Source organism: Candoia aspera, chromosome 7 (assembly GCF_035149785.1).
Source record: "Candoia aspera isolate rCanAsp1 chromosome 7, rCanAsp1.hap2, whole genome shotgun sequence".
NCBI classification, from domain to species: domain Eukaryota; kingdom Metazoa; phylum Chordata; class Lepidosauria; order Squamata; family Boidae; genus Candoia; species Candoia aspera.
Window position 1 is genome coordinate 38,217,003 of NC_086159.1, and position 19,947 is coordinate 38,236,949.

The following is a 19,947-nucleotide window of genomic DNA, read 5'->3' on the forward strand; positions in this document are numbered from 1 at the left end:
AGTTACTGACAAATTCATGGAACTGTTAAGCCTTACTATTTTAGCCAAATGCAGTTTGAATCTATTTTTTTCAGAAAAATTAATCATTCTTGAGAAATAATTACATAAATAGCTTTTCCCTCTCCTTAGGTACCAGATGCAATTAAGAAATGCCAGCGCGCTGGTATAACTGTCCGTATGGTTACTGGTGATAATATTAACACTGCTCGTGCTATTGCTTTAAAATGTGGTATTTTGCATCCTGGTGAAGATTTCTTATGCCTAGAAGGCAAGGAATTCAATAGACGAATACGTAATGAAAAAGGAGAGGTGGGTATGGTTAATATTCTTTTTTTGACTTTTGAAAACTTAAGTCATGAAACTAATCTAAGTTATCTTTACAGATAGAACAGGAGCGAATAGATAAAATTTGGCCAAAACTTCGGGTACTTGCAAGATCTTCCCCCACTGACAAACACACGCTGGTGAAAGGTAAATAAATACATTTTTTAACAGGCTTTACAAATACAAACATCTTTTTGGTCCATCAGTTGTTCAGCGGCTGGAAACAGTTCTTGAGAAATAGGCAACTGTACCTTATGATGCAGCGTAAATATTGGATTTAGGCTGAAATTTACTCAATTTCAGTAAATGAATGAATAAATTAACTGAAATGTATAATTTTCAAATTTATAAATTTGTTTTCTTACAACAAATTCTGGTTGTTGTTTTTAGGAATAATAGATAGCACAGTTTCGGAACAAAGGCAGGTCGTAGCAGTGACTGGTGATGGTACCAATGATGGCCCAGCATTGAAAAAAGCAGATGTTGGCTTTGCTATGGTAAGAAGTTGCTAGAATCATAACTGTTACTATTAAGTGCTTTTATAAAGTGAAATGTCAGTCTGGGTTATGGTGATATGATACTGAAGACTGTGAATAAAATTAGCTCACACACAGCAGTGGGCAAAGGAGAACTGATTGTAGCTTCCTGTACTTTTTGTCTTCTGCTTAGATTACCATGAGATAATTGCACAATTAAAGATCAGGTCCAAATCTGATGTTCATATATAAAATTGCAATCCTTGTATGTAAACTTAAACAGGACTGCATTTGAGTTCCAGAACTAAACTGTGATTGTTCAGCGAGATAGTAATGCAGTTTTCTCTGGCTAAAAGGTCTTCAGTTTTTCTTGCAAATAAATCTGAAACCATATACGTTAATGTGAAGAATGTACAAACACCTTAAGTTATAGATGTATTCTGATAAGATATTAACTGTTAAGATAGGTGCAATTCTTGGAATATTTCTAAGAATGGTACTAAAATGGGGAAGGAATCACATGATGATTTTAAAGAAAACTTAAAACTGGATATGCTTTGACAAGGATAACCATTTTAAAGTTTGGCGTAAGATTTTAATGTGTTGGGTGTTAACTTTAAATTCACTGAGCAAATAATTCTGAGAACAGTGTTCTGTTTTGCTTTGCTTTTTGCAGTAAAATTGTGACAATGCATCTAAGATAAATGTATTTTATTTGTGTAGAATTTGGTGTCAGTTATATTATTTAACAATATACTGAAGCTCATGTGATTCTCAACACTTTTTTTAATACTGTGGAATTTGTAACATGTTTTTCTTTTATTATTGAAACCTTATTAATTTTTTCAAAGTATAATTAAAATAAAAATATAGAATGTAGAACAGATAGAATACAAAACTAAAAAGAAACAAGGAAAACTAAAACAACCTAAAAATAGATAGAAAAACATAAAAGACAAGTGACTTCCGACCTTCTTTAACATAGATATAAAAGCATATTAAAAGTTAATCTCTTACTATTAAACGTTTAGTAACATTATTTCTCTAAAATCAAACCATTTAATTATCAAAACCCAAAATCAGAACTTAGTTTTTTTCAGATACAAGCAAATAGTCCAAAAGTGGTTTCCAAGTAGAAACAAATCTAGTCATGGTATTTTCTCTTATCAATGCTGTCAATTTAGCCATTTGTGCCAATTCCATTAGTTTAACCATCCATTCTTCCATTGCGGGAATTTGTGTACCCTTCCATCTTTGAGCATATGTAAGTCTTGCTGCTGTTATCATGTATAAGAACAGAGTCCCATGCTGCTTCTCAAACTGTTGGTCCATCAAACCCAAGAGAAACAGCCCCAAATTCATTTGTATATCCACATTATGTTTTTCTAAGGAGTAGAAACCAGATAATCTAGTTATACCTGTGAGCGTTTAAGATGTAGATGTTTCCCATATCACTGTCAGGCAGAATTTTAAGTTATTTAATACATTTCCATTTAAGTGAGTCCTCTGGGTAAAATAAGAAACTTGTATCATATGATATCAGTAACGAGGTCCTATTCTGAACAGTTAAATACTGGCTGTTTCTCAGATTACATAGATGCAATGATTTGGCACTATAAAATAATTTAATTGTTTGTCAAAGTTTTAAGGAACCACACCTTGAGTCCAAAACATACTGTATACTGCTTCCTTGTCCTAGACTATGCAGAATTTAATTAATGTAAATTGAATGGTCATAGGCTGTTCTCCTGTGCCATCTACTGGTTTGAAGGTTATCTGGAATTAGAAGTCAAAGGTGCTTGTCATAATGGCCGTTTTTATTTTTTCAATTAAACAAGAAATATGGAAAATATTGATGAAGGAAATAAATCTTTGTGTAATTCTCATTACTGCTATCAAATAGATATAATAGCTATAATAGATATAATGGCACCTTTTTTACTCCTTTCCCAATGGAAATAGATTCAATATTTTCAAAAACTGTAAGGATATTGTAGTATTGCAGTTACGTACATAAGTATATTTAGCTAAGCTCCACTGAATTCAGTTTACTATGTCAGTATCCATCAATAAGATTTTTCATAGAAGCTTCCGCTGCAGTTGATCTTTTTGCATAAGTATTGATACAATAGTTTCTACTTTAAAAAAAAGTGGGTTTGTTTTTGAGTTTGTTTAAATTTCATGTTCTAAGACAATATTATCTAGCTAATGGATAGCTTTTCGACTATTCGAGATTTTTAAAGTGTATTAAAAGTTGAAGGAACAAAATCATTGGCTCTAATCCAGAGTTTCAAGAATTGTTTAATTGCAACATGAAACTACTTCCATGGTAGCTTATCTGTCACAAGGAATTGAATACCAGCAAATGAATGGATTGGAAGAACAAGTATGAAGGGACCTGTCCCTACTCTGTGCCCAGGCAGGCCACAAAGAAAGCCTTCTCCTCTGCACTTGGTAGACTGCAGGAAGAGTGATATACCTCTGTATTCTTCCTCATTTTTCTGACTAATAACAGATTGGGGGGCTGATCTATGTGATTAGTGTACAGCTGGGCTGTCATAATGCTCATGGGTCATATTGTGACTTCATTTTGTTTCTTCTTTCAGGGTATTGCTGGAACTGATGTAGCTAAAGAAGCTTCTGATATTATTCTTACAGATGACAACTTCACAAGCATTGTTAAAGCAGTTATGTGGGGCCGAAATGTGTATGACAGTATCTCCAAATTCCTTCAGTTCCAGCTTACTGTTAATGTAGTAGCTGTAATTGTTGCTTTCACAGGAGCATGTATTACACAAGTAGGTATTACGTACTTATTTTCATGTAATGGGATTAAATCAGATTGAATCAAATTTGGTTACTTTTGAGAGTGATTTCTTATTTGGTAGATTTACAGTATGTTTCACCCTTTGTCCAGGAGCTCAAGAGGCTCTCAAACCTTTTTATCCCACAACAGTGTTCCTGTGAGGGAGCTGGGTTGAGAAAGAGTAACTGGTTCAAAGTAATGTAGTAAGTTTCCATGGCCAATGTGGGACTAGAACCTGGGCTAGATTCCACCAGTCCTAGCTCAACATCTTAATCACTGCACCACAGTTTAAAATACAATACCAAACCCTGTTCGGAAATATTAAAATGTCAGATAACTTGGTTTCTTAGGATATTTGTGATTATATTAGGAACATGTTGATTTTACAGGACTCTCCACTTAAAGCTGTTCAGATGTTATGGGTAAATCTCATAATGGACACACTGGCTTCACTTGCTTTGGCAACAGAACCCCCCACAGAAGCACTTTTGCTGAGAAAACCTTATGGCAGAAATAAACCTCTCATCTCACGGACCATGATGAAGAATATTCTGGGTCATGCTTTCTATCAGCTTGTGGTTGTCTTTACACTGTTGTTTGCTGGTAAGAACATTATAGTTCAAACCTCTGTTGTATACTTTCTGAACTCTGCTTGCTTTATTGTGAGCAACTAAAACTTCAAATGCATTTCAAGTCATTTCTGGTAAGATGGGTGGCTATATAAATTTGATAAGTAAATAAATTTAACAATGTTAAAGGGCATTGACATGCTAATGGAATATTAAAAGAGAAAGACATGTTAAAGAACTTCGAAGGAATGTTACAAAACATCTGAATTTAGGTGGAATTTTGAGAATGTTTATCTCTTGTTCACAGGTGAAAAAATCTTTGATATTGATAGTGGAAGAAACGCACCTCTTCATGCTCCTCCTTCAGAGCACTACACAATTGTGTTTAATACATTTGTGATGATGCAACTATTTAATGAAATAAATGCCCGAAAAATTCATGGTGAAAGAAATGTGTTTGAAGGAATTTTCAATAATGCTATATTCTGTACTATAGTTCTTGGAACATTTATTGTTCAGGTGGGTAGAGTATTTAAATAAAGTCATACAGAATTTAGAGGGGTAGCATTTTTAGAAGTCAATGATTGCTATATGTATGATCAGTATTAGGATAGGGCATCCCCTCACAGATTCAGAATTTCTTTAAATTTAAAACATACTCTCTTACCTGTGTGTATCACATTAGAGGATATTTTGGCCTATGCAAAGGTGGTGTTATAATTGGAAATATGTCTATGTCAATGTTAGATTTTAATATTACTGTTAAAGAGTCATTATATGTTCGTATTACACTCAAGTTGGCATGTGGCAAACTTGATAATTAGAATGTGATCACATAATTTGGCACTGTACAAATCAAAGAGTTAATAACTTATCTTTAAACCCAACATGGGGTTCTTTATCAGCATATCCATGCATATAATTATTTTTGGAAAATCTCCTTCAGGTCCTCCTTCAATCCAAGGAAAAGAGGGTATTCATCTGAGAGCCATCTCAGTGATGGACCCCAGTTGTGAAATTTCTTCCCCTAGAGATAAATAACCCTGGGGGTTCTGGTGTAGGATGGTATATAAAGCTTCAATAAAACCAACACTTTATATAATCTGGAGAGAAACCAGAGGATAGCATAGAACGTTTAGAAGTTGGCCATCAATTTTTTATGCTGAAAGTGTAAAATAATGGAGGGGACACTTAGATATATGATATGGGCTTGTACCATTTTGGCCTAATATCCATACATTTGTTAATATTTGGGAAAAGTAAGAAGATTTTAAAATGTCAATTTATCTGGAATTATACAATGAAAATTTGGAAGTCATGAAGAAAACCTTGAGTATATGAAGCTTAAGGTACAGCAGAGAATATTACCTTGTTACAAGGGGAAGCAATACCATTCCAATTTTACGGTTTTAGACTGAAGACATGCCTGCTATCTGCTTATGAACTGGTTCGTTATCAGTGTAATGGCTAGAATTACCAATCTTATGCTGTGTCTTCGGATTTCATGCTGTCTGTTTTAGATACAGTATATCACAATATGTTTTTGTTTTCATTTTCTTTTTTGTATTGCTTTTCCCCTTCCTTTTATGTGCTAAAGCAATAATAGAGCTTTTTAAATAGTTACAGTATTTTTTAATCTGTCATACTTTATGGTTATCATAGAAGCCAATACCTTCATTCTTGATCATTTCAAATAGCTAATAAATTCATTATTTTTCTTAACAGATAGTTATTGTACAGTTTGGTGGGAAGCCTTTCAGTTGCTCTGAGCTTACAGTAGAACAGTGGTTATGGTCAATTTTTCTAGGAATGGGAACACTTCTTTGGGGCCAGGTACGTAATACTACTTTTGTAGTTCAGTTGCTGAAACTACCAAAGCTTGTGTTTCAGAATGCATTTACTCTGTGTAGGGCTTTTTTCATTGTCAGCAATTTTCTCCATGCTGCACTACTATTGCTATTTTGAACTTTGAAATTTCAGAACAACATGAGAAAGAAAGCAAATAATACAGCCTTTTCCTATGCCTCCAGTTATCAATTTATGTGATGATCTATTGCATCCAAATGCATAGGAGTATGATGCTGCAATATTGACTAGCTACCATTTGTCTAATTCCCCTCCAAAGAAAACAGTGAAAAATGTTAAGCTAGCTATTTCTGATTTAAAGCCATTTTCAGAGAGGGGGCGGAATCTGTCACTAAGTCTAAAATGGAATTTGAACATTAAATCCGTTAACTTCTTGTTCCCCATTGTTACAGTTGATATCAACAGTTCCAACCAGTCATTTGAAATTCCTTAAAGAAGCTGGCCATGGAACACAAAAGGAAGAGATTCCAGAAGAAGAGTTAGCAGAAGATGTGGAAGAAATTGATCATGCTGAAAGAGAGCTACGGCGTGGTCAGATCTTATGGTTTAGAGGTCTAAACAGGATACAAACACAGGTATGGTCTTGAAGAGGTAGGAAATAGGGTTGAGGGCTTGGACGTTTCCTCATTGTTCTTGGTATTGGTTTGGGTTGTAGTCATACAATGTGTGATTGAAATCTTTATATGGGAAAAGGATTAGCTGTCTAATCCCTCAAATTCCTTCTTTACTTCATCACCAAATGTGCTTCACCTCTTTACCTGCTCTATAAAAGTGCCTTTTTTCTTTACTTTTTATGTGTTGTAGATGGGATGCTCCTTTCTCTTGTTCTCTCTCTCTCTTGCTGAGCAAGCTGTCACAATCTCTGATTCCTTGCAGATGGATGTAGTGAATGCTTTCCAGAGTGGAACTTCCATTCAGGGGGCTCTAAGGCGGCAACCTTCCATCGCCAGCCAGCATCATGATGTAACAAATATTTCTACCCCTACACATGTAGTGTTTTCCTCTACCACTACTACTACTACTACTGCTTCTACTACTGTGGGGTGTGAGTGTGTGTTCCTTAGTGCATGAAATTAACATTTCCTATTTCACACACCTAATGTTTCATTCTTTCCTTCAGTCCTTAAATTCATCATTAATTTTTTTTCATATTTTTACCTTCAAAATGGGAGTCCTAAACCCCCTCCCCACTTTTTAGAGGGCTACAGCTCAACTGGAATAATTTCAACAATATTATACAGTGAAAGCTTGAACCAGCACATGGTGCCTTCATACTTGCACGGAAGAGGCCTTTCTTGAAAAATACTTATAGTAATTGCTACAAATATTTGAGTATATGCCTTGAAGTCTGTGAACAAGAAGATATACAAATTTATTCAGTGAAATGCTTAAAGCTGGTCCAAGACAAAATAAATTATCTTCATGTTTACTTCTGTAACTTCAGTATGATTTGTTGATAATGAGGGAAACAGCTTTAATTTGCAACTGCAAAATTAGCACATATATTTTTCACAAAGAAATTGCTATTTTGTGTGCTAAGCTCCTAGAATTAGCAGTATTTAAAGTGAAAATACATAAATTCGTGCTATGAATATTTGTGTTAAAATGGCTTTTGTGTGAAAGTTAGAATCCTATTATGTGTGTTAATAGAAGCCCTGTTCAGCTCTGGATAACTTGTCTCCCAGTAATGTCACTCAAATGACATTGGCCTCTTGGAGACATCCACATATTCAGTGCTGATGTTTACAGGTAAGAAAGTCTTCACTGGCAGGCGTGTTTTGCAGAATGCCACATGGTGACCATTCCATGTAATGCCTGAATAGAGTAACAATCTTTAGCTATGGAAAAATACTTAGAAACTGAAGGTTTTGCTAACCAGGGAAAGGACCTGATAATATTTGAACTAAGAAATATACTGTATGTAAACATATCATTCGAAAAGGTTTACTTTCATGGCACAAGTGAAAAAGAACCATAGAGATAGAAATAAGAAACAAGTCTGTTTCATCAGTTGTCTAATGAGAGCTTTTGATAAACATTGCTTCTGAAAAGAGACTTTCATGTCTTTGGATCATAATTCAAAGTTCTATTTGAAACAATAGACATGTAGAAAATATAGTGGATATAACAGCGAGCCCAAGTTAAATATTCTGAATATAAGTTGATCATGAGTTGTGTTTCATATTACTGAAACTGTAGGCATAAGGACTATTGGTATTGCTTACTATGGATGGTAAAAGGCTTTTACCATTAACTTTAGTATCCTTGGGGAGAGGCTTAAATTTACTTTCTAGTTATGATCTAGAACTTATATAAAAATGCAAGTGGGATATTCAAAGCAAGAGGCTAAAAATACATCCCAAATCATTAGGGTAGGATTAAATTTTTATTTTGATAGATGATTAGCAACAGTACAAAGGACTTTGGGAGTAGAAATTAGGATTAATAGCTGTTGTTGTTGTTGTGTTGTTTATTCGTTTAGTCGCTTCCAACTCTTCGTGACTTCATGGACCAGCCCACGCCAGAGCTTCCTGTCGGTCGTCAACACCCCCAGCTCCCGCAGGGACGAGTCCGTCACCTCTAGAATACCATCCATCCATCTTGCCCTTGGTCGGCCCCTCTTCCTTTTGCCTTCCACTCTCCCTAGCATCAGCATCTTCTCCAGGGTGTCCTGTCTTCTCATGATGTGGCCAAAGTATTTCAGTTTTGCCTTGAATATCATTCCCTCAAGTGAGCAGTCTGGCTTTATTTCCTGGAGGATGGACTGGTTTGATCTTCTTGCAGTCCAAGGCACTCTCAGAATTTTCCTCCAACACCACAGTTCAAAAGCATCGATCTTCCTTCTCTCAGCCTTCCTTATGGTCCAGCTCTTGCAGCCATATGTTACTACGGGAAACACCATTGCTTTAACTATGCGGGCCTTTGTTGTCAGTGTGATGTCTCTGCTCTTAACTATTTTATCGAGATTTGTCATTGCTCTTCTCCCAAGGATTAAGCGTCTTCTGATTTCCTGACTGCAGTCAGCATCTGCAGTAATCTTTGCACCTAGGAATACAAAGTCTTTCACTGCTTCTACATTTTCTCCCTCTATTTGCCAGTTATCAATCAAGCTGGTTGCCATAATCTTGGTTTTTTTGAGGTTTAGCTGCAAACCAGCTTTTGCACTTTCTTCTTTCACCTCCATCATAAGGCTCCTCAGTTCCTCTTCACTTTCAGCCATCAAAGTGGTATCATCTGCATATCTGAGATTGTTAATGTTTCTTCCAGAGATTTTAACTCCAGCCTTGGATTCCTCAAGGCCAGCTTGTCGCATGATGTGTTCTGCATACAAGTTGAATAGGTAGGGTGAGAGTATACAGCCCTGCCATACTCCTTTCCCAATCTTAAACCAGTCCGTTGTTCCGTGGTCTGTTCTTACTGTTGCTACTTGGTCGTTATACAGATTCTTCAGGAGGCAGACAAGATGACTTGGTATCCCCATACCACTAAGAACTTGCCACAATTTGTTATGGTCCACACAGTCAAAGGCTTTAGAATAGTCAATAAAACAGAAATAGATGTTTTTCTGAAACTCCCTGGCTTTTTCCATTATCCAGCGGATATTGGCAATTTGGTCTCTAGTTCCTCTGCCTTTTCTAAACCCAGCTTGTACATCTGGCAATTCTCGCTCCATGAACTGCTGAAGTCTACGTTGAAGGATCTTGAGCATTACCTTACTGGCATGTGAAATGAGTGCCACTGTTCGATAGTTTGAACATTCTTTAGTGTTTCCCTTTTTTGGTATGGGGATATAAGTTGATTTTTTCCAATCTGATGGCCATTCTTGTGTTTTCCAAATTTGCTGGCATAGAGCATGCATTACCTTGACCGCATCATCTTGCAAGATTTTGAACAGTTCAGCTGGGATGCCGTTGTCTCCTGCTGCCTTGTTATTAGCAATGCTTCTTAAGACCCACTCAACCTCACTCTTCAGGATGCCTGGCTCTAGCTCACTGACCACACCGTCAAAGCTATCCCCGATGTTGTTATCCTTCCTATAGAGGTCTTCTGTATATTCTTGCCACCTTTTCTTGATCTCTTCTTCTTCTGTTAGGTCCTTGCCATCTTTGTTTTTGATCATGCCCATTTTTTGCCTGGAATTTACCTCTGATGGTTCTAATTTTCTGGAAGAGGTCTCTTGTCCTTCCTATTCTATTGTCTTCTTCCACTTCCGCGCATTGCTTGTTTAAAAACAATTCCTTGTCTCTTCTGGCTAACCTCTGGAATTTTGCATTTAATTGGGCATGTCTCCCCCTATCACTGTTGCCTTTTGCTTTCCTTCTTTCTTGGGCTACTTCTAGTGTCTCAGCAGACAGCCATTTTGCCTTCTTGGTTTTCTCTTTCTTTGGGATGTATTTTGTTGCCGCCTCCTGAACAATGCTGCCAACTTCTGTCCAGAGTTCTTCCGGGACCCTATCTACTAAGTCCAGTCCCTTAAATCTATTCTTCACCTCCACTGCATATTCCTTAGGAATATTAGTGAGCTCATATCTAGCTGATCTGTGGGTCTTCCCTAATCCCTTTAGTCTGATCCTAAATTGTGCAAGAAGAAGTTTGTGATCGGAACTACAGTCAGCTCCAGGCCTTGTTTTTACCGACTGTACAGATGTCCGCCACCTTTGGCTGCAAAGGATGTAATCAATCTGATTTCGGTGTTGTCCATCTGGTGAAGTCCATGTATAAAGCCGTTTCTTAGGTTGTTGGAAGAGAGTGTTTGTTATGCAGAGTGAATTGTCTTGGCAAAATTCTATCAGCCTATGTCCTGCTTCGTTTTGTTCTCCCAGGCCATGCTTACCTGTAATTCAAGGTGTCATTTGACTGCCCACCTTAGCATTCCAGTCTCCTGTGATGAAAATAACATCTCTTTTAGGCGTGTTGTCCAGTAGGTGCTGCAGATCCTCATAGAACTGCTCTACTTCAGCTTCTTCAGCATTTGTGGTTGGGGCGTATATTTGGATCACTGTGATGTTAGATGGCTTGCCCTGAATTCGAATTGAGATCATTCTGTCGTTTTTTGGATTGTATCCAAGCACTGCTTTAGCCACTTTACTATTAATTATGAAAGCTACTCCATTTCTTCTGTGGTCCTCTTGTCCACAGTAGTAGATCTGGTCGTCATTTGATGTGAAGTGGCCCATTCCAGTCCATTTCAGTTCACTGACACCCAAAATGTCTATCTTTAATCTTGACATCTCACCAATAACATCCAATTTGCCCTGGCTCATAAATCTTACATTCCAGGTTCCAATGGTGTGTTGATCCTTAGAACATCGGATTCGCCGTTCACCACCAGCACCGTCGGCCGCTAGCCGTCCTTTCGGCTTTGAGCTAGCTGCGTCATCACGTCTGGGGCTAGTTGAGCTCATCCTCTGTTCCTCCCCAGTAGCATTTTGACCATCTTCCGACCTGGGGGTCTCATCTTCCGATGGTATACCGACATATCTCTGGTTGTACTGATCCATTTAGTTTTCACGGCAAGAATACTGGGGTGGGTTGCCATTACCTTCCCCAGGGATCGCATTTAGTCTGACCTCTCTGTCATGACCTTCCCGTCTTGGGTGGCCCTTCACGGTTTAGCTCATGGCATCATTGAGGTGCTCAAGCTCCAGCACCACGACAAGGTAACGATCCTTTGCTGAAGTTAACAGCTGTAGACAATATTTAATGTACTTCAGGTTCATTTTTATTTTCCTGATCAGGTAATCAGTTTGTTGGACAGAGAAAACAAATGAGCTTTTGGGAAAATAAAACACAGAAACCTGAAATTTCTTTATCTTTCCTTTTCCATGTGATCAGAAAATATTTTGTAGTATCACTTAAGGTCATAAAGGACAGAATCTGCATTTAAAATATGCTTGTATAATCATGAATCAACTCATGTCTTTGTCATTTGAGTATATATATGATATGGCTGAAACATTTGCTGTAGAGTGAGGGAGGATAAATTATTTCATATGGGCCATTTTTTTTATCTTGTGTTTCTTCTTGATCCTACAAATTATGGCACATGTTTCTATGAAAGTATTTTATGTGACATATACTCAAATATTTAGATTAAGTCCAGCAATTTTGACTAAGCTTGTAGTATCTTGAATTTTTCATAGCTGGAAACACAGTTCCCAGCATTTTTAAAAAAATAACTTTTAAAAATTCTTAAAGCCCTGCCAATAGCCTAAAATTCTATATTCTAGAAGTATAACGTTTTATCTGTGTTTTTAAAATGGAAGAGAATTTATCAATTAGCTTAATTTTTTCATCATATTAGTTTATAAAAGTAGATAGCTTCAGTTTTGTAGCCTGACATTTTGAACCAATATTTTACATTTATTTCTGCTGTAGCCTGACAGTGCTTTTCTGAAATGCTCTTCATTTTTACTTTTGTTCTTTACAGTTTATTGCAAGTTCCACTGCATTATATATAAATTCAGTTCACTCGTCTACCTGTTCGTGGATTCAAACTCATAAAATAGTATTCTCTTAAGAACAGTATTATTAAAGAGTAACATTTATACTTTTCATACTTGCAGATCCGAGTGGTGAATGCATTTCGTAGTTCCTTATATGAAGGATTGCAGAAACCTGAGACACGAAGTTCAATCCACAATTTTATGACTCATCCAGAGTTTAGAATAGAAGATTCTGAAACTCATATTCCACTTATTGATGATACTGATGCTGAAGATGATGCTCCAACAAAACGCAACTCAACTCCTCTTCCACCATCTCCCAACAAAAATAACAATGCGGTTAATAGTGGAATTCATCTTACGACAGACTTGAGTAAGTCTGCTACCTCTTCATACCCAGGGAGCCCACTGCATAGTTTGGAAACATCGCTCTGATTGTATGCTGAATGTTAACACATTAGCTGCATTGTAAAGAAACACACAAACTGGGTTTTCTCCCTCATTATGATGGACAAGATGGTATTCTTGTCTTGGACTTCAACAAGAAGATAAAATTGTACGAATGTAGATTTATTTTTTTAAAAAAAAGCTTTCTGCCAGACTTCAGGGTGCTTTTCTGGGTGAGGGGGGAAGGGGAAGTAATAATGAACTCTGACAGATAAACAGTAACTTGCTTAAGTGTCCTGTGGATCAGTAGCTGTACTTAAGGATCGCCCATAAGAATGTCTTACCAGAACTTATGTTCTCAATTCCTTTGACGAGAGGGCTGGATTGGGCAGGAGAGCCCAGGATCACCAAATTTAAAACTTTCATTTCTGCTGTTGGCTGTTAATAATTTGAATTATTTATGTTTATAAATAATGCAGATCTGTTTACAAGGTTTGTAGATACTTTTTTGTTCCTGTTCAGAGATGGGAAGTTTCCTTATAAATGATGTAGAAAAAATTAGGCCATCAAATACTGCTGTATTTTCAGGAAAGGGTGTTTCTATTGAAACTGTACTAAAATTTTGCCTGCAACTTACTTTGTTAAATATTGTAGATAAAATTGCTACTAATAATAGCCAAATAAGTAACACTAATGCTTTGTAAAAACATGAGCAATGGTGTTCTAATGAAGTTATGGCCTCTGTCCTAATTAGTTTCTTAAACATTTACTACTTAATGGTTTTGAAACAATTGTAAAAATTTTAAAAATTTAGAAACTTGCTGAACATGTTCAGAATTTAATAGAGGATTGTTTAACACAGGACATGTGATGGAACTTGCTTGAAATACTTTTGTTATCTCAGGCAAAATGGATTAAATCAAAATACATCAGAACCTTAGTCCTTTTTGTTTTTGTCTAGAAACAGTAGCTTGGTGAACTGTGAGTGGAACTGTTTATTTTTCTGATCTAAATATCTTTATAGCATGAAGGCTATTGGTATTTGGAAAGTTATGAATAGTTACCATACACTGTTTTGAAATTCATTTAAAATAAATCACCCTTTTTGATAAAATGCAGTAATGGTTTTTACAGGATTCAGCATCTTTACAAATACTAGGTTTTGGTGGCTTCACTAAATGCTAAAGAAAAAAGACTGTGGACTGTTTCTGATTTTATGCGGAAAAGGTGCTCTGGAATATGAATACAACATGGAAGTATGAATACAACATCTATCTGTAACACTTTAAAGCTGCCATGCAATCCTAGGGACAAAAAAGAGTTGTAGACAGATTTTGTTTGCTCCTGCATGTTCCAAAACCCCTATTCCTAATCAGATCTGAAGCATTGCACAGTCCTAAAAACATGCGGTTACTGTTCTTATTCACAAAAGAGTGAAACATAGAAATAAATCAGAATAGAAACTTTTTCCACTCTAAAAGAAAATATGAATAAAAGAATATGTTCTCCTATATGCCTATCTTTGACAATTTGTTTTTTTTAATCAGTAATTGAAAATTTCCTCTTTGCATTTATCATCAGTGTCTAGCGTTTTTGCTTTCTGATGATTTTGGATATATTTTCCTTTTGCCAATAGAGCCTAACAGAGTAAGGATAAATAGCTTATTGAAAATATTTGGCAAGTAAGGAGAAACAGGATCCTCCGTGCTAATGTCCCTCTTCTGGGGGGAGATGGGTGGTGGCAAAATTTGAAAAATAAATAAATAATGTCTTATATTTTCTCAATCATGACAGAATAAATTTCTACTCTTCAGAATGATCTACTCATAAAATCTTTAACTTGTATTGTCTGGAAGCTGAGCTAACAAAGGAAGAAAAGAATGCATCTAAAATTTAGTATATAGAATTTAATCATCTCAAGAATGTGACAGTCACATCTGTGAGCATTAGCTTGTCTTCTGGGGAAGTAATCTGAATCACATGTAACATTACAGCTAGATTTTATAATACAAATTTCAAGTAAAATATGCAGGTATTTGATAATGGATTAATTGTCTCTTCATCAGACAGCGTATCTATCCATAAAGTTTTGCATACTGTATCCCAGTATCAACCACTCTCTTTCTAGTTGGTTCATCCTTAATCCTATTTAGGTCACACTTTATATATCAGTTATTCCTAGATTCTTATTTTGTAAGTGGATAAGAAGTATGGTTTGGAAAGGTAGTATTTATGTAAGTGGGAGAATAATGTGACTGCAACACATGTTGAAGAATGAGATGTAACTCTCCAAACTATCTCAGCTGTGTGTGATTTATTATAATATTTGCTATTTTTTAACTTGCTATTTGGAAATATTTTATTTTCTTTTAATGGTAATCATCATTACATTATAATGTCCAAACTCTAGTGTGAATTCTATGGGTCAGACCTCAAGGAGAAATTTAATTTACTCACAAATTAACTTTTTCAATCCTGTTGACTGCAGTACACTGAATCTTAATAGTAAGTGTAAAATAATGCCATGGATATTTGTTCTATAATTTTACTACTATGAAAGCAACATACCTTAACATCATTAGTTATTAAAGTAGTCATTACTGCTTTTCAGTTACTGACCCCATATTGCCTCTTCTGGTTGTAAGGCTTGCTTCATTTGCTTGATGTAACTTAAATAAATAAATATGCTGTTTATCTGTCTCTGGATGGGGACTGAAATCGCTGAAAATATTTTACTTGAAATACATAATTTTATTCTGAATAAGTAGCCTGTTCTGTATCTGACTTTTTGCTGTGTGGTATGTATTCTATTAGGACTTCAATTTAAAGTATCATTTTTAAAATTAGTTTTACCTAAATTTTATGGATTCAAGCCAAATTAATATTTGCAAAAATAGATAATAGAGAATAGATCCTATATTAGATGATAACTGAAATGCCAATGTATCTGAAAAAAATCACAATCGTCCTTTGTCAATTTCTCTCTTCAGTCTTCACTCATGCTGCTAATTTACTCAGTTATTTGTTCACAAAATAATTGCTTGTGGTTTTGACATGCTCTCAATATTCTCTTTGGAAAAAAATTACCAAACCAACTTTCTATAGTCTATGTACATAAAAGACATGAAAAACAAACTTAATTAGAGATTGGACTAATTTACTTCCATATCACTTAGGCCTAGCATGATTGCTTATATCAATACAACAGCATTGTAAGCTACTCCCGAGATGAAGCAACAATCTGATAGCTTTTCATTTAGTTGTGTTTGTCCTTTTCTTTTTGAAATAGCGTGAAGGATTTCTATCATTTCTTTATAGCATAAAATAGGGAGCTGGGGGGGCGAAGGGAATTGGCATAAGCACTTACAGTTGGTTGTTTAATCTCCAATCTAGAATGTAACAACTTTAGAATTTAACAAAATTATGATCCAGTTGTAGTCATTGTGTCAGTCTAGTGGAAGTGAGCAAGAGACTTGGTATTGAGAGTAGTCTTCAGTATGAGCATATTCAGTCTCAATAATGTCATTGAGGAATCCAAAGGCATTTTTGTGAATGAAGGACTTTGTGGTTGCAAATATATTCAAAAGTACACTTTAAATACTTAATCTCTTTTCTTTGTACTTAGACTGGTGTGGATGCTTTTCATCTTGCTAAACAGATGAAGTTCTGGAACATTTCTATTTTATCCACATATCACAGTTGCATACACAGTTAAGAACTCCCTCTGAGCAAGAAGGATTCCAGTTTTATGTTATAAAAACCTAAATGATAGAATAAATCCTGTTTGCCTTAGCCTTCTATTCCAAAATCTATTAGAATGTTTTGCCATGGCACATTACAATTCTAAAATAATTAATCAATTTCCACATAATAGTTGTAATTATAGGTATATTCTAAATAATTTAAGTAGAAACTGGCTTAAATCTGAAAAATTGCATGCACGGTTGCTTTTCCTATTGACTTCTTACTGCAACCTCTTAAAAAGCCATTTGTGGAGATAAACAGGTAATGCTGTGTGATGGGACTCCCCTACTCATATTTTTCATCCAGAATACTGGCTCAGAATTCTGGAAATTAAAGTCCAATACATGTAGAGAGCACCAGTTAAGGGAAGGCAGTATTGTGTGAGGTTCTTCCATTAACTTAAAATCTACTGCTAATCAATTTAGTTGAGTGTTCCCTATATTCTCATACTTTGAGAAGAAAATCTACCCATTCCAAATACATTAGAAATGGTGTAGCAGGTTGTGGAGTGCTATTTTACATGACATTAGAAACTAGTGTTTGGAAAATGTAGTGGTAAAGTTCCTTAGATTTTGGTCATAGCTCTCATCCATTGTGTTCTGATCTTCATTCACAGTCTTACTTCCACAGAAATGCAAGCTACCATTGTGCATTTCTATAGCAATACAACAAGCTAAATGAAATTCACCATGATGACTTATCATCATCTTGATAACCTTCCTTTGGTAGCTGTCTGAGGTTGCAAAAAGGAAAATAATGGACTAGATTTAAATCTACTTAGTAGAATGGAATTGATCTTTAGGCCTATAGGGCGTAGCTTGCTTTTACCTTGAAATTATTCTTAGCATTCTTACTTTGGAAGCTCAGCTCCATCACATTTTATGAAATAGAGTAATGATTAATAATTGTATCCTTTTCTCCCTCATTACATTAATCTGCTTACAGTTTCATTTCATGTGTATTGGTTTGATGAAAACAGTCCTCTTCAGAAGGGGATTCAGATCTGCCTGATGTAATCATGTTTATTAATAGTTTTATTAATAGTATTATTGGTTTTAATCATTTGGCTTTATGAATATTTTATAGTTGTTGTGCTATTATAAGCCACCTAGAATCCTGAGACTGGCATACAAATGTTCATCAATAAAAATAAATAAATGTTCAGCCTATATATTTTCATATACAGATGTGATTATATGTATACTGAGATTATTTATAACCTAATGCTTGTTTCTAGGTTGAAGTTCTCTTGAAACCAAAGACTGTGAAACAAAGGAGTGTTTTACCTAAGTCTGGAAAAAAGCAGCATTGACTTGGCTGAAAATGAAGTGCCACTAGGTGCAAGGTTTCTCTGCTAAAAAGGTGCAGCTGCTTTAGGGAGTTGCAGATGTGCTACATTTGTGGCCCATGCAGCAATTTCTGTAGGGCAGGGAGGATCATCAAAAAAATTAAGATGTCAGTCATGGCAGTGCTATCAAAGCCCCATTCCTTTCTGCATATGTGCAAGATCAACACACAAAAGGGATGAGGTTTCAGTTGTGCTGCTCTCACTGCAATTTTGACCTTCAAAGGATTCATGGACTCAAACATTTTTTTTATTTTAATTGTAAGTGCTGCACAGCTGTTTGAAAACATGAATTGATGCACTGCACAATAATATGAGTATCAGTTTATTGGTATTTAGTATACTTGATTATTTATATAGCTTTCCATTATATTTAATCAGCAACATCTGCAGGGTGTGTGTGTCAAAACTGGTAAGATGATGGATGTGTCATGATCCAAGACTTGCACTTCCTGTACATGTACCATGCACATACAAAGGAATGGGGCTTGGGTTATGATTCTGTATCAAACATTTTGCTTATTTTGTCTCTCTCTCTCTCTCATACACAAACACACACACACATGTTGCTAGAAATAATGGTCTGATTGTGTATCACAATAGCTTAGAGATACTATGAAGTAAGCAATGAACAATAATGGTACCAAAATGAATGTTTCAGCCCACATCAAAAGCTTTAATCTTCCTTGGGTATAAAAGTAAACATTGAAAGCTGTATGCCATTTTAAGGCAGTAAGATGCAGAGAGAGAAGGACTGTTTTGTTCCTGTTTGATTTGGATGTTATGTGTCATTTTATGTACTGACTGCATTTTATTGTCATCCATTTTTAAGGTATGTATTTCATGAGTAGTTTTGTTCTGAAACGGTGTACATTTTGCTGAATATTCCCATTGCATGGTATGTTGAATTCAGACTTACATGTATCTGTACTTGCAAATTTTGTTTTTGCTACTCAGTCATTCAGTACACAGACTTTCATTTTTTGACACAGGAGGTAATATTTTAGTTACTTTAAGATATCAGAAACACCAGCAGAAATGAAAGCTTTGTTGAAAAGTAGAATACAGATCTTTCAAAAGCATGTTTCATGTCTATGTGCCAATCACTCCTGACTTCTGGAGACTGTTTGCACAAATATCCATTATCTTAACCTGTCTCCAGTAATAAATCCAAATGTCTTTGGAGGATATTCTAGTGATCTGTTCGGTCTTATCCACATACCTTACCTGTTGCCTTTCTTTTACTTTTTATTTTTTCAACCTTGACAAGCATAGTAAGTTCTTCTGACCCATCATTCACTTCTATCACATGCCCAAAATATTTAAGTTTTTGTTTGCTCAAGGAAGTTCTTACCCTTTATTTGATCCAGGATCTATTGACTGTTTTTTTTAATGTTGTGGTACTCTTAGTGCCCCACTACAAATCCATAATTTGAGGTCATACTTTTACAATGTCCACCTTAAACATGTATACACAGCTACTGAAAAAAATGTTTTAATCTTGTTTGCTGTCAAATAAATTCTTATCTTTCATTATCTACTATCTTCTTTGCTGTAAACTATGAGTTCGCTAAGCATGTTGGTTGACATTGCCTTTATCTTAATATTTAATATTAGGCCAAATTTTTCACTTTCCATTTTTTACTCTAATAATGACCTCTAAAGATAATACCCACTAACACAGTGGTATTGTCTGCATATCTCAACCTGCTAGCATTTTGACCTCCATTTTTTATTTCTGTTGTCATCACTTCCAATGCAGTCATTCTTACATTTGCTTTACAACTTAAATTGATATTTTTTATTTATTTTATTTATCAAATTTGTCACTGCCCATCTCCTCCCACCAGAGGGACTCTGATGTAGGTATCAGAGGGATATAGAGATAATACGCATCTTCTTCTCACATCCATCATTATTTTTGAACAACTGGGTTTCCCAAAAACCGTGTCTCACAGTTGCCATTTGTTTGTTGTAAAGATCT

At 35.6% G+C, this 19,947-nt stretch overlaps 1 protein-coding gene across 3 annotated transcripts in view; it reads left to right on the forward strand.

The window, feature by feature from the left end:
* ATP2B1 (ATPase plasma membrane Ca2+ transporting 1) overlaps positions 1–15,574 on the forward strand; it is a 78,963-nt gene extending 63,389 nt beyond the window's left edge. For 2 of the 3 annotated variants that reach the window (XM_063308941.1, XM_063308942.1), the window contains exons 14-22: positions 130–309; positions 384–471; positions 715–821; positions 3,407–3,598; positions 3,996–4,209; positions 4,483–4,694; positions 5,901–6,008; positions 6,434–6,616; positions 12,608–15,574. In XM_063308941.1, coding sequence (XP_063165011.1) covers positions 130–309; positions 384–471; positions 715–821; positions 3,407–3,598; positions 3,996–4,209; positions 4,483–4,694; positions 5,901–6,008; positions 6,434–6,616; positions 12,608–12,922 — 1,599 coding nt within the window. In that variant the 3' untranslated portion in view covers positions 12,923–15,574. Of the gene's footprint in view, positions 1–129; positions 310–383; positions 472–714; positions 822–3,406; positions 3,599–3,995; positions 4,210–4,482; positions 4,695–5,900; positions 6,009–6,433; positions 6,617–6,917; positions 7,032–12,607 lie in introns of all 3 variants that reach the window. The other variant, XM_063308943.1, reaches the window with a different exon arrangement.
* Positions 15,575–19,947: the final 4,373 nt, after the last annotated feature.